We start from the raw sequence: 14562 nt of genomic DNA on the forward strand, positions 1-14562 counted from the left end.
GCTGGTGCAGTTTCCTCCTAACAGGAGCACCAACCCGGGGCATAACATGAACGATTACCTAACATGGTACCCCCCAGTGATTTTACCTTTCCTTCTTCTTTAAAACATTTGAGGAGATGTAGTGGGGCTTGGCCCCCTTATAAGAGCCCAATACTGTGTAAAGAGGTGCAGTTAAAGTGAAATAAGAGGACTGGAGGTTTATTTGCTGTCTTGCCATTGCTTCCTTTCTCCATGGCTTTGTTATCAGCTAAAGGGGGGCTCACTGCTATCTGGTCCTACATCCTTGTGTGGGAAGGGCAATACTGTCCACATGTGCTGATTTGTCAGGCCTCGAAGAAATGGAATTTATGATAACAAGGAAAACTTGCTCATTAATGAATTTCAGCTCCGTGATAACAGTAGCTGAGGCTCCCCAAAAGGGTTAAATAGAAATCCCAGCAGCAGGTTTATTTGTTTTACTGTAAGCCAGGATGATCTGGTGCTTGCAGCCCCTCCACCCACTGGTATTCGTGCATGGCCAGGCAGATGTACACTTATGTAACTAGAAGAAGAGAGAGCTATTTCAAAACTCGACACATCATTTCTATTCTCTAAGCATCATGAACAGGAATCTGGCCGATTTAGTGTTAAAATATATATGAATTTGAAAAACCTCTCTCCATTTCATTGAAATAACTTGTTTATTTTAACCCTACAAAATCATTAAAAAAAACTTGAAGCCAGCCCAGTTATTGATATCCTTTAGTCTGACTCCCACTCTAATCCCACTCTCACCCACATAATGCCTTTTTTAGAACACAGATGACTTATTGACTGAGCTCGTATTGCCCATCAGGCAAAGAAATCAGGAAAATATAAGCATTAGAAGACACAAACATGAGCTAGAGGGTAGTATGGTAAAAATAGAATTACTTCTGATACTTGTCCTTTTCCATCTGAGCCCCCATAGCAGGCATGAGAAAGGGCAGATTATAGGTGCTGTTGGTACTAGCCCAGGTGGGAATATGAATGTGTAGAATAGGAAGCACATTTACAGATCTGCAGGAGCTGAAATGACTGGGTGCCCCATGAACTACAAGATAGTTAACTGGCCTGCTGGTACAGGCCACTGTATTTAGCAAATGTAAAGGGGGAATTATAAATGCATGTTGCTGGGCTGCCCTTATTGCCTCTAGATTTAAATACGACCTAGAGTGCAGCCTTTCTAGCTGTATTTTCTTGGTGTCATCTGGCTAAAAAAAAAAAAGGCAATGGCAGCAGCACCATGTTAAGTGTTTTGTTTTTTTTTTGTTTTTTTTAATATCCCCTAGAAACTGTATGCTGTAGTTAAAGGAAAAGTAACACCAAAAAATGAAAGTTTTAAAGTAATGTAAATATAACATACTGTTGCCCTGCACTGGTAAAACTGGTGTGTTAGCTTCAGGAACACTACTATAGTTTATAAAATAAGCTGCTGTGTAGCCACGGGGGCAGCCATTCAAGCTGGAAAAAAAAGAGAAAAGGCACAGGTTACATAGCAGATAACAGATAAACCCTGTAGAATACAAGGGTGTCTTATCCGTTAGCTGCTGTATAACCTGTGCCTTTTCTTCTTTTGAATGGCTGCCCCCATGGCTACACACCAGGGTTTATATAAACTCTAGTAATGTTTCTAAAGCAAACACACAACTTTTACCAGTGCAGGGCAGCAGTACGTTATAGTTTAATTTAAACATAATATATAAATAAATACATTTTTTGGTGTTACTGTTTCTTTAAGGCTAGGCAGAGGAATTTGGGGGTAGGAAAAACAACTTATAAAGCCACAGTGCCATCCTATTGAACTGTATGGGCATTTACCCCTATTAACCGCACACTAATATTTTAGCCACTTCAGTCAGGGATAAAAATCAGTTACAGAATACAACTTTGTTTTTGTTTGTACAGATATCCACCACAAAAAAAGCCTATAGTTAAGTGTTCACATTCAGGCATTAAACATATTATATCATAGATATTCTTTTCATAATTTTTTTTGTTAATGTGCAAACACCTGTTTTTTTTTTTTTTTTAACTTTTGTTGGATCTGCACCCCCTCAGCTGTAAGTTATGGGGCTTGTGCTCTTGAACCACCAAATACATGTCTTTTGGCGAGTTCCCCTTTATAAGGGATTCTATATCTAATCGGACTACTTTGTTGGCAGAGAATCTTATCGTCTAAGACAGGGGTAGGGAACTTATGGCTCGGGAGCCAGATGTGGCTCTTTTGATGGCTCCCTGCCAAATCGTTAATAAAAAAAATAACGGGTGCGTGGCCTGCGCTCGGTGGTTAGAAGACGTATTCTAAGCCTTAAAACACGTCTTCTATCTGCCGAGCACAGGCCACACCTTCCTCTGCATCGCATCCGGCATCCTTGGGACCCCACACTACCTTGCCCCTGCGCTCGGCGGAGAGAAGACGTGTTCTAAGCCTTAGAACACGTCTTCTATCCGCTGAGCGCAGGCCATGCCCTCATCTTCATCACATCCGGCATCCTTGGGACCCACCCTACCTTGCCCCGCAGCATCCGCGGTCAAACATATTGTATGGCTCTCACGGAATTACATTTAAAAATATGTGGTGTTTATGGCTCTCTCAGCCAAAAAGGTTCCCGACCCCTGGTCTAAGAACTTCTCTCGTTTCTGTTGAGTAACAGTGACCTCAAGAGGATATTTAAAGGTACTTTCACAAAGAAGTAATTTGTTGTGGATATTTATATACAGAGATAAGTAATGGAAATAAAACTACCCTACCTGTGTATTTTCTATACAGCTTGGCTTTTTCCTCATGCCTAAACAAAAATCTTCAGCACACCACTTACATACATGTTCTCAAAGGGTGCTTAACTTCCACAGCCGCTCCCAAGCCTTTTTTCCATGTATCTTTGCAAAGGGGAAGAAGCACTCCAGTGTGTCGGCAATGCCTTTAAATCATTTATTTGCAGAAATGTACAAACAGCACAACTTTCGGGGGTGACCCCTTCTGCACCTCATTGCACCTGAAGAAGGGGTCACCCCCGAAAGCTTGTGCTGTTTGTTCATTTCTGCAAATAAATGATTTAAAGGCATTGCCGACACACTGGAGTGCTTCTTCCCCTTTTTCCTCATGCCCACATTCTTCTCAATGTCATTTTAGGTACAGCGGGGAAGGGCTCATTTTTTTTTCCAAACCTTATTATATGGGTTATCCTGTAAAGGTCCCCATACACGGGCCGATTATAGCTGCCGATATTGGTCCCTTGGACCGATTCGGCAGCTAATCGGCCCGTGTATGGGCAGAACAGAGTGGCCTGGCTGACCGATATCTGGCCTGAAATTGGCAAGATCTCGATCGGCCAGGTTAGAAAATCCAGTCGGATCGGGGACCACATCGGCTCGTTGATGCGGTCCCCGAACCGACTGCCCCCATGGCCGCGGATTTTTTATTTTTTTTTTAAGCTACTTGCTACCCGATATTGCCCACCCGTAGGTGGGGATATCGGGTGAAGATCCGCTCGCTTGGCAACATCGCCAAGCGAGCGGATCTTATAGTGTATGGGCACCTTTACTGTGGCTTTCCAAAGTTTATTTGGTCTATTGTCCCTCAATGGTTTCTCTATTTCACTTGGAAATCTGGTGAAGCCTAAACACTACTACTCACTCCATCTACATTCCAGTGGCTGCTGTTAGTTCTTCTTTAGGGTGAAGACACACAGAGCTACTAGTAGCAGCTACTTGTCATGGCTACAAAAATAGACAATGCTGATGATTTACTGATCATTTACTGATAATTGTCTCTATGTGTGTTTTGGCAATTCTCCGTATTGTCTATGGCAGGGTATTTTCTGGCATTTAGTAGCCATGACAAGTAGCTGCTGCTACTAGTAGCCCAATGTGTCTTCACCCTTAAGGTACCAGGATCTTCTTATTCTCAACAGGCCAGATGGATGAATTTCGAATATATATAACTAAACACTGAATTCCACTTTTACTGCCTAAAACAATTAAAATGTAATAAAACAGTAACATTTGATGAATTGAGAAAAAAATCAGCCAAAATAAAAATGTTTAAAAAGCTCATTTTCTATTTTTTTTTTTTTTTTGCAGCAAAGTGTTCTTGCACCATCATCATCATTGGTTATCTCCTGGCTGCTTCCACATGGCTTGCTGGCTAGCGCACAACAGTCATAGGCATGCATACACTGGCCAATGAGGATTTAGTTCACGATGAAGGAATTTGCAGCGTGAAGCATTTCCATAAACAAAGAGCAAACCCACCACCCAGTAACTTTGGTCATACAATATCACATGCAAACATGGCTTTTCTAAAGAATAAAGAACAGTACAAACCCAGAGCTCATATATGGTTTTACCTACAAGTATCATTGTGTACATGAGTGTTAAACTCAGGTTAGCCTATAGGGGGAAAGATTATGGGTCCAACTGCAGAGGGCCCTACTGGGTCCTATAAACAGTTTGTTGTTTGCACGTGGCTCCAATGATTCTCCTGTGCCAAGCCTAGAAAAAAAAGTTCCTAATGGTGGCCCCACTAAATAGAATACACAGTATAAACAAGAACAACCAAATAGTGAATTCAACTTAAATCCAGTGCCTTGGTGCAGTGGTCCAATATTTTATCAAGTTAATTTACATTATACATATGTAGGGTTATTAATAAGGGTCTCAGAGTGGACCGAAATAATGGTTTAAACCATACATACGGATTGTAGAATCCTTGCTTTAATTAAATGGGTTGTTCAACTTAAAATTAACTTTTAGTAAGATGTAGTTAGTGATATTCTGAGACAATTTTCAATTGGTCTTAATTTTTTTATTACTTGTGTTTTTTGAATTATTTAACTACTTCTTCAACTCTCCAGTTAGGAATTTCAGCAAGTATTTGGTTGCTAGGATCTAAATTACCCTAGCAATGAAGGCAGTGGTTTGAATGAGAGACTGGAATATGAATAGGAAAGGGCCTGAATAGGAAGATAAGTAATAGTAAAAGTTCTTTGGCTGCTGGAATCAGTGACCCCCATTTCAAAAAAAAAAAAAAAACAACAGGAACTGGCCATTATATAACATAGGAAAAGTTAGCTACTAACTACTCCTTTAGGAACTATGTTTTTGTTAGTTTGTGCACTTAACACAGCAAACTGTAAAACAGAGTGTACTTTTAAGTTTCCACCTGATTTTTTAGAGCAGCTGTAAAAGAAAGCAGTTAGCAATCCACAGATAAATGCCCATATAATGCACTCTTCCTTACCTGTAAACCAGAGACTCAGGCTGCAGCTAAAGAGGCCTGTATATAGTAAGCTTTTGTATACCTTTTATTAAAATATCTAGAACATGCAAGGCATTGTGGGGAAGAAAATATCATTCTAAGCAACGTTTCAATAAACATTTTGTGCTTGGCCCTTTATATTTTCGGCATGACTGTTGCTAACTCTTGAAACACTCTAATAGAAGGCAGCTCAGTTGTTTCCATGTCTCCAAAATTAATGTATACTGCTCATCAATTTAAATGTAATTATTATTTTTGTGTCCATCTATATAAACTGACTCTCCCTTTTTCACAGTCAATTGTATGCGCCGAATTCTGGATTTGACTTTGGTCCAATCCAAGTTGCCAGGCTTAAATGATTCCACCCTAATTATCATGGCCATATGGTAATGCAGTTTTTTTTTTTGCTACTTTTTTGTAATTTTGTTAATTTGTAAATACAAATTAAGGTTTTAGGAATTTTGATGAATTCTAAAATTATGAATCTGGTGCATCCCTACTTAACTGACAACCCCCCCCCCCCCAAACAATGTAGGTCTCTATAAAAATATATTGCATAAACAAACTTATATGTAAAGCCCTGCTTCATCTAAATAAACCATTTTTAGTGCTATTGGCTAATCCTAAATACAAAATTGCTATTTGAAGAATTAAGGGCCGCCTCCTGGGATCATAGGATTCACAGTGCACACAAACAAGCCAAGGCACGCATACATGCTAGGCCACAATTTCTGAGGCAGCACCCAGCCCATCACTAAATTGTGGATCAAGGGAAAGGATGTAAGGCTGATGCCAGACGTGGCGTTTTTACGGTGCATATTTTCTCCGCTTAAAAACGCTGCACAACCCACACAGCCTAGTACTGGTGACGTAGCAAATCCCATTTCCCATAGTAAAAACGTGCGTATTTCCGCTAGGTCTGGCAGCTGCCTTTGTGTACACATAGGAATAGGTTGCTGTGCAAATAACGGCGTATTTCGGCAAACGCATGAAAAGTCCGTGGTAACGCGTTTTATAGCGTATTTACGCATAGTGTGTTCTCCATCAAGACTGTAAGTTATTTCTATGGATGATGATATTGTGTGTTTCTCAGCCCCCGAGAGAATTAGAAAATACGCAGCGTAAAAACGCCACGTCTGGCATTAGCCTAAAAGGGCAATATTTACGGATATATGTATTCCAGTTTGGCGAGATTCTATAATAGGCCACTTATTCATTAATAGGCCAACTATCTGTTGGTTAAGTATTCACTCTGGGGGTATAGAATTCCTTTAAGGTTATTTAGGCTTCCTTTTATCCAAAGCGTATTAAATAAGCATGGTAATGAGACACTGAGCAGCAGACAATTGACACCATGACACAGAATCATTCTAGTATTGCCAAGCATTGTGACAATGAGACACACAACATGCAGTTCAGCATAATGTTCTTTATTTCTCAGACCCCATTGAAGAAGTCTGTTTCCTCAGCCTGTCAATATAGATTTGTTTTTGCACTTACAGAGATGTAAACTGTGGCAAATTGAGGGCAGAGGTTTCCGTTACAAGATCTAATGATATCTTCAGCTCTGACCTACCCACCTTGCTGTTATACAGTTCTATAGTCCGGCAAAGGTTGCTGGGAGTATGAGCACAGCAGAAGATCAGCACCTACCTACACACCTTTGCTAAGCAATAAAGGGAGTCTCCACTGAGGAATAACTCTCAAATGCTTTCCAATCAAGTCTATTAAAGATCCCATACTGCACTAATGTGCAGTCAACCTTCCTCAAAGCATCTCTTGAGCTGGGCTTTTAGTGTTATGGTGTTACTGCATGGAAAGTTTCTTGGTCAGTCTTTGTTTCTCCTTCATTTCCAAATAGTATGGTTATTCAAAAAAGTGCAAAGAGGGGAAAAAGAAAATGATCCAAGGCTCCTTGAGTTTTTTTTCAGGTTGGGAACAGTAAATATTGCATTGTTAAGGAACGAATGTTTGTGCAAAGGAAAGGAACATTGCAGGGTCCTGGCTCATGTATACACAAATATAAAAACAAATAAATAGGCTCCTCAGTACTCAGGGTACTTAAGCTGAAAGCGGATAAACATTAATGTTACACGTGCATAAAACATCCAGTTTAAGAACTCGGGAAATACCATTGTGGCACATCACTGGCAGCGATGCTGAACTCGAAAACAAGATTTAGGCTTTCTCTTGGACAACTTATTGGAAATGAGCCTCAGAAAAAAGTTTGTTAAAAGGCAGCACCATGTAAACATTTCTTCAACAGGAAGAGTAGCACAGAAGAACGCTTCTACTCCGAATAGAACCATCAATGTAACACTTAATAAGGTACAGCTTATTTCCAGGCTTTCAGGGCTTTCCTTTCATGGAATCACTTCCCAGAGTCAGTCGCTTACTGCTCACTTCTTGCTTGAAAATCCACATCCCCTGGGTTTGGTTTCTAACTAGGTCTTTTGTTCAGCTGTTGTGGCAGCCTGTAAAGGGGTTTCTGGCTTCATAATCTGGTATGTGATGAGATACTCTGGGTATGCCTGCACAATGACAAAATACATTATTACTTACGTTCCATCTTTCCATTCCTTTTTCATATCACCATGATATTATGTACAGCATTTAGTCTCTGCAATTCTTCTGCTTGTTGCCTTACACTGTCCATTCTGTGACACTTCTATACTTACCTGGCATAAGTTATTTAACATGTAACATACAGATACATTTGCTTCCCCTACTGTTCCTCATGTCTAGCTTAAGCTTTCCTTCCAACCAAAGTCCATCACAGCCCTTAAGCTGTGTCTCTTAAAATAGTATTGGTATATCAGGGAGTCCATTCATTTCAGTTTAAAATGCATCTGTATAGTTTAAATGCATTTGTATAAAAATAGGATAAGAAAGGCACATTTAAAGGGATTCTGTCATCAGAATAAAAGTATAAAGTTTTACCTGAAAACAATGTGCAGTATTGGGTATAATTATGCTGTTTTGGCAAAAATGTTTTAGTTTAGCGCTGGAAAGGTTATTGATACTGCCCCCTCCCTTATTTTCCTTTATATATGCAAGTATTGAACACCTAGGTAAAAGTGGGCATATTACATGATTTAATGTTTGTTGTATAACAGACTTAAACATGGGTCGACAGACCATTTTAGGAATTCAGCACCTCAAACTTATTACTAATATAGATTGGGACATGAGATTTTCAGCTAAAAAAACAGATCAGAAATGGTTGTAATTAAAATGATATCAAACTATCACTGTAACAAAAGCCTTTAAACCCATCCTGTTGTTTGTACATAGACAGGAAACTGGCCAATTGACTGTGTACAGAGGGTAGTTGTCAATGGTACATTAGGTGCACTTTTATTTAACTTGTTCATTGATAGGGAGTGTAATGTTTCAGTGTTTGCAAATGACACAACTATGCAGCACAATTAATTCCCTCCAGGATGTGGCATCCTTGCAGTTTACACAGAACAAGAGGGAGGATATAATAATGATGTATAAATATATAAGGGCTCCATACAGTACAATCCCTGATCTTTATTCACTAGTAGGTCTTTCTAGTGAACGCAGGGCACTCATACAGGACTAGAAGAAAGTGCGAAAAGCTTTATTTTAAAGGTGTATAATTATCTCTCTGTGCTGGCAGATCAGGTATATTAGCTTCAAGAAAGGTTGGAAGTCTATTTAGCAAAGATGAAAATACAAAGTTGCTCAAGCTTAATACATAGTTGGTCCAGTGACTGGCTGGAACTTTTTCCCCCTCTAAGGGCTCTGGTACACGGGGAGATTAGTCGCCCGCGGCAAAACTCCCTGCTCGCGGGTGACTAATCTCCCCGAGTTGCCTTCCCTCTGCCATCCCACCGGCGAACAGGCAACAGGCAACTCGGGGAGATTAGTCGCCCGCGAGCAGGGAGTTGCCTTCCCTCTGCCATCCCACCGGCGAACAGGCAACAGGCAACTCGGGGAGATTAGTCGCCCGCGAGCAGGGAGTTTTGCCGCGGGCGACTAATCTCCCCGTGTACCAGAGCCCTAAGGCAAATTGGAGAGGTGTCTGATGGGGTATTTTGCCTTTCTCTGGATCTACAAGCAATTAAGCAGGATGAACTTGATGGACGTGTCTTTTTTAACCTTAATTACTATGAATACAACAGAGACATTGTACTGAAGGGTAATGCAGGATCAATTACCCTTTATCTGAATGTCTCATTAACAATTTCCTGTGCTCAGGATCCAAGTAGCAGATTTAACAATGAGTGTGGGAAATCTCTTTAATAAAAAGGATTAATTGAAATGGGCACTAGATACTAGATAACTTATTGTTCCACAATGTCTGTATCTTTCCGTGAACGGATACCCTCTTACCATGTTTTGAAGAAATTACCTTTGGTAAAAGGTAAACTAAGTATAATGGCACCCATTGCTTTTTAGCCACTGTCAAAGAAAACACCAATGTGCTGCAAATAGGACAGTGGGAGTAAGTGGACGTAGGTATTTCCAAGCTAAAATATTCCTGTGTGCACTGACAGGCAGGTACAGTTGCTGCCAGTGTTTGCTTGCTTACAGATTGCATTGGCTTTCTCTCCACTGTTGGAGCAGCCACATGCCTTTACATGATCACAGAACTTAATATGCAAATATATTTTCTATTAGGAGAGACATCATTCCCTATAGCATAGAAATGTAAAGCTCTAATGTGGCAGATAACACTAGTAAAATTATGGGGCGATTAAAGAATGTTACTTTACTAAAACACTATATATTTATTTGATGACTGTTTTCATTTTATTAGAGCACCCATCCACTGCCAAAAGAGTGACTCACTGTACAATAAATTACACTTACCTGTTCTCCTCTATAGATTACATACTCTGCGTAAGCTAACCCATTTACACTTGGACGGCCAATCACTGAGTGATGTCCTGGGGGAGCATGCGCCATCTTCATTGTGCTAAACTGCAAGAAGGATTTCCCAAGAGTCACTCTGCAGAACAGCATTTGTCTGATTTGGGGTAAAAAAATGATACTTATCAGCAGTCTGAACACAAAACAATGCAGTACAATTAATTCCATGCAGGATGTGGCATCCTTGCAGTTTACACAGGACAAGAGGAGCTTAAGGCGGATATAATAATGATGTATAAATATTTAAGGGGACTACATAATACACTCTCTGATCTTTAGTCACCAGTAGGTCCTTCTATTGAACACAGGGCAACGTTTAAATTATGGCCCAACGATCAGATTAGCCTATTATTGTGCACCTTAGGTGGGCGTATCTAGGGAAAGATATCTGCTTGCTTGGTGAGGTTGGGAAAAAAGTAGATCTTGTACCGTATGGGCAGCTATATATGCGGCCTAAGGCAAAGCTTTCTCTGTGCCTCATGGCAAAACATCCCTTGATCTGCACATACAGAAGGCAATTATATAGTATTTACCATGTCAGCAAATATCCTTACTTGCTTAATAGTATTTTGCGGTTTTATTTTTTACCTTATTGTTAAAATGTCTACATGCAATCAGTGGGAGCACTGACAGCAAGTAACTCGCAACACAGCTTTATTAAAGTGCTGCACACAGCACAGGCCCCTCTAGTGTTGATAAGGTAGTGTAGATAAAGGGCACTAGAGAGGCCCAAAACATGTTGTGTAAAGCACTTTAATAAAGCTGTGTTGTGAGTTACTCGCTGTGTCAGTGTGCCCCCAGTTTGCAATTAGAAGTTTCTATATGTGGAATGCGGATCCATTTCACAGGGCTTGATGCACTGAGCCTGGAAAGGCTGTGCGCTGATTACCAATACATTACTTTATGTTGAGACAGACAATAAAATAACAGTATGCATCATTTTACTGCCTATCTCATTTTTTAAATGACAGTAAAAAAAAACAAATACAAGAGTATTGTAGAAATGTTACCTATATTGGCTAACAGTAAAAATACATTGCAAGCTTTCAGAGCTCTAAGGCCTCTTCGTCAAGCAAAATACAAATGCAGTGTAGATAAAGGGCACTAATGAAGGGGCCTTAGAGCTCTGAAAGCTTGCAATGTATTTTTATTGTTAGCCCATATAGGTATCATTTCTACACTACTCTTGTATTTGTGTTTTATATTATTTTTGACACTGGCTAACACGGTACTACAGTTTTTGTTTTGTGATTTAAATGACAGTGTGTGTCTTTGCACTGTAAAGTTGAAAAGTACTTTGGCTCAGGATCATTTTCATAAAAAAACAAAAACAAAACAAAAACAAAAACCAAGCAAACAAACTAAGGTTTCAGTGACTCACCAATAAACAACATTAAGAAAAAATAATAGATCTGTAAAACACATTTACTAAACAACACTACAGCATTTTTAATAGAAGCACTTCCCTGCTAACTATTATTTTCTGACTAATATAAAAGCCAAGAATAGAGCACAGAAAATGGTTTATTTCCCACAGACTGAGAGGAAATTATTTTCATTGTTAAGAACCAATACTTGAAAGGCCACCAATAAATCATGAGCACAATGTTCCAGCATTTTTGACGTTGTATGAAGTAGTGCATGTCATGACACTGAAATAAAGTACTAATAAATTCAGCTCCTGACATTAAGGGTTTGCTTGCTCAGCAAAGGGACAGCTTGTACCAGATGCACATTTCCTATTTTACAATATTAGAAAGCATTATTCCACCTACTTGTATTCTAAGGGGTATTTTTTTCTCCACATGAAAACTCTATAGTTTATTTATTTATTTTAGTTGAATTCTGCAAAAATCATATAATTTGTTATCAAAACAGATTAATGTGTCATTGTGCACTGAGCAGTTAAATTCAATTTTTTCCCATGGGTAGTAGGGCAATTGCACAAGGCACATTTCATCTCTCTGTAAATTTCAGTGCCACGGACTACAAAAATCCCTAGTTTCCTTCCCACCAACAATATGGATCACCAGAGGGAAAACATGTGTCACTTCTGCTTTCCAGCTGGCAGTTACCATGCACAGATATGTCGAGCTACTTCGCAATTCATATGTTTTCCCACCAGCGATTTACATCACTGCCAGTAGTAAGGAAACTAGGGAGTTTTTGTCACCCACAATAGTGCAGATTTACCACAAGAAACAAAGTGTCCCATATTGCGTAGCCCTCAGAGTTCCAAACTAACTACTATGGGCACTAAATATGGGTACATCATCTATTTCAGTCTTTTCCACAGTGCTACAAATTGGTATTAAGAAGGAAAATAATAATAGCACTAAGTAATGTTACTGCTCATTAAAAAAAAATAATAATAATGAGGATTGTTCAGTAAAACCTAAATATTGTTTTATTTCTAGTATAGCACTTGGTAAAGATACCATTACAGTCAATTTGATATTAGAAGAAAGTAAATACCTGTGGCAAATGTAACATGACCTGTCTTTGTGAGTTGGGCACCCGGTACCTCCACCTATGCCATAGACATACTGGTTGCTTTTAGAAGAGTTTTCTGCAAAGTATATGCCAGCTCCAAACATACCCCCAATGTACGCATGCCGCTCATCAAAGCCTTTGTGAATAATTGCATTAATAAAGGGCGAGCCTAAAAAAGGGATTTAAAAAGAGGAATGACTTGAAAATGCAAATTAGACACAATATCTCCAATATCTTCTGATCAGAAATACATCCTGCACAGGGTCTTTTTTTTTTGAGCAAGAAAAAAAAAACTGCAATTTTTGCAACTTCAGTGCCTACTTGTCAAGCTGTGTTAAATGATTTGTGCCATCACAAAAAGGGCTGTATTTCCAATACAAGTCATTTAACAAAAGCAATCGCAATCAAAGAAATCATTTATTTTATTTTACGTGTCCTCAACGACGTATTTGTCATCAGTTCAGACTTCCATAGACTTCCAAGTCAAGGAAAAGTTCAGATGGAACGTATTCGGAAAATGACTTTGAAAATGAAAGTGTTTTTTTTTTATTTATGCAACATTTTTCAAATGGCTTCGATTTTTTGCACTGGACTGTTTCACATTTAAAATCAAAATGCTGGGTGTTAATTAATGATTCCACAATTCAGATGGTGATGCATTATACTCCTCTCCACATTTTTTTTCTCTATAGGAATTTCTGTAAGACAAAGCAACATACCATGAAACAGCATCCGCTCGTTGTGATGGTTGTGGTTTTCCTCCGAGACCTCTTTTTGCCTGTGGCAGAACCTCTCCCTGAGTTTCTTATTCACCACCTTCTGAATCTGTTGTAGGGGGGGGGGGGAGGATTAAAAAGTATAAAATAAAAAACAGGACCATTTAAACTGATGCATTAAACCAAATTTATTTTGTAGCATTAATATTCCACTATTTAAAACATTTAATATTTCAAGCACATATCTATCAAATATATAAACAGACTTAATAAAGTTAGTTGCCTTGCAAAATTGGGGGCTTCTGGGTTTAAAATAAAAAAAAAAAAAATAATAATGTCTCACTAGGGTTTCGCCATGGGTTTTCCCTAAGGTACTGAGGTTCCATCCCACACAATCCAAATAATTGTAACCTGCCCTGCGGTAAGGAGTGATGTGAATGATGACCAATCTCTAAAGATCTTATTAATCTGTCAGCGCTGTATAAAGGTACTAATAAATAATAATCTTATAAGCTTCAGGTAAAATACAACAGAAGGTGTGCAGAGAATATGCTCCTTAAGGAAATCAATAAAAAAGCATGGAGAGTAATATATTAAGATAACAGTGTACAAAGACATAATTTAGCCTTACCCTAATGACATTATATCGATTGAAAACTCCTCCAGCATTGCCACCATCCCTGTGTTCCCGAATAGAGTTTTGCATCTTTAAATTAATAGGAACAGAACAAAACAAAAGTCAAGTAAATGTTATTTTCTAGAGAGAACAATCATTCACTTAAGATTATTGATACCTAAACTTTACCAATTCTTTTCAACAAATAAAGATTAAATGATTAAAAGTATGCATACCTTAAAAACCATCTCAAGGGTGAACATGGCACTTCCTATGGTTATGATCTAAATGGGGTTCAACCTGTCTTTGCTCTTTAATGTATACAAAAACTATAGAATGTGTTTTGGGAATTAACCCTTTTGTTAAATGGCATAGTAGTAGTAGTTGTACATGGTCCAGTTTTAATACATTAACAATGTTTGAAAGTCAGAGACCAAACAAATCCTTTTTGTGCTAAAGACAAGAAAAATGGTGTTTTGCAATTGTATCTATTAAATGGGTGTACACAGATTTCACCTGTTGATTAGTGTGTTTCTTTTTGGAATGTAAAAACA

At 38.8% G+C, this 14562-nt stretch overlaps 1 protein-coding gene across 4 annotated transcripts in view; it reads right to left on the reverse strand.

Annotated features, from left to right (window-relative positions):
* Nucleotides 1-6692: 6692 nt before the first annotated feature.
* The window catches only part of tnks (tankyrase, TRF1-interacting ankyrin-related ADP-ribose polymerase), a 109789-nt gene continuing 101919 nt past the window's right edge, over nt 6693-14562 (reverse strand). For all 4 annotated transcript variants that reach the window (XM_004911036.4, XM_004911034.4, XM_004911033.4 and 1 more), the window contains 5 exons: nt 14024-14098; nt 13396-13501; nt 12659-12845; nt 10124-10280; nt 6693-7812 (listed from right to left, as the gene is read on the reverse strand). In XM_004911036.4, coding sequence (XP_004911093.1) covers nt 7726-7812; nt 10124-10280; nt 12659-12845; nt 13396-13501; nt 14024-14098 — 612 coding nt within the window. In that variant the 3' untranslated portion in view covers nt 6693-7725. The remainder of the gene's footprint in view (nt 7813-10123; nt 10281-12658; nt 12846-13395; nt 13502-14023; nt 14099-14562) is intronic.

Source organism: Xenopus tropicalis, chromosome 1 (assembly GCF_000004195.4).
Source record: "Xenopus tropicalis strain Nigerian chromosome 1, UCB_Xtro_10.0, whole genome shotgun sequence".
In the NCBI taxonomy this organism is placed as follows: domain Eukaryota; kingdom Metazoa; phylum Chordata; class Amphibia; order Anura; family Pipidae; genus Xenopus; species Xenopus tropicalis.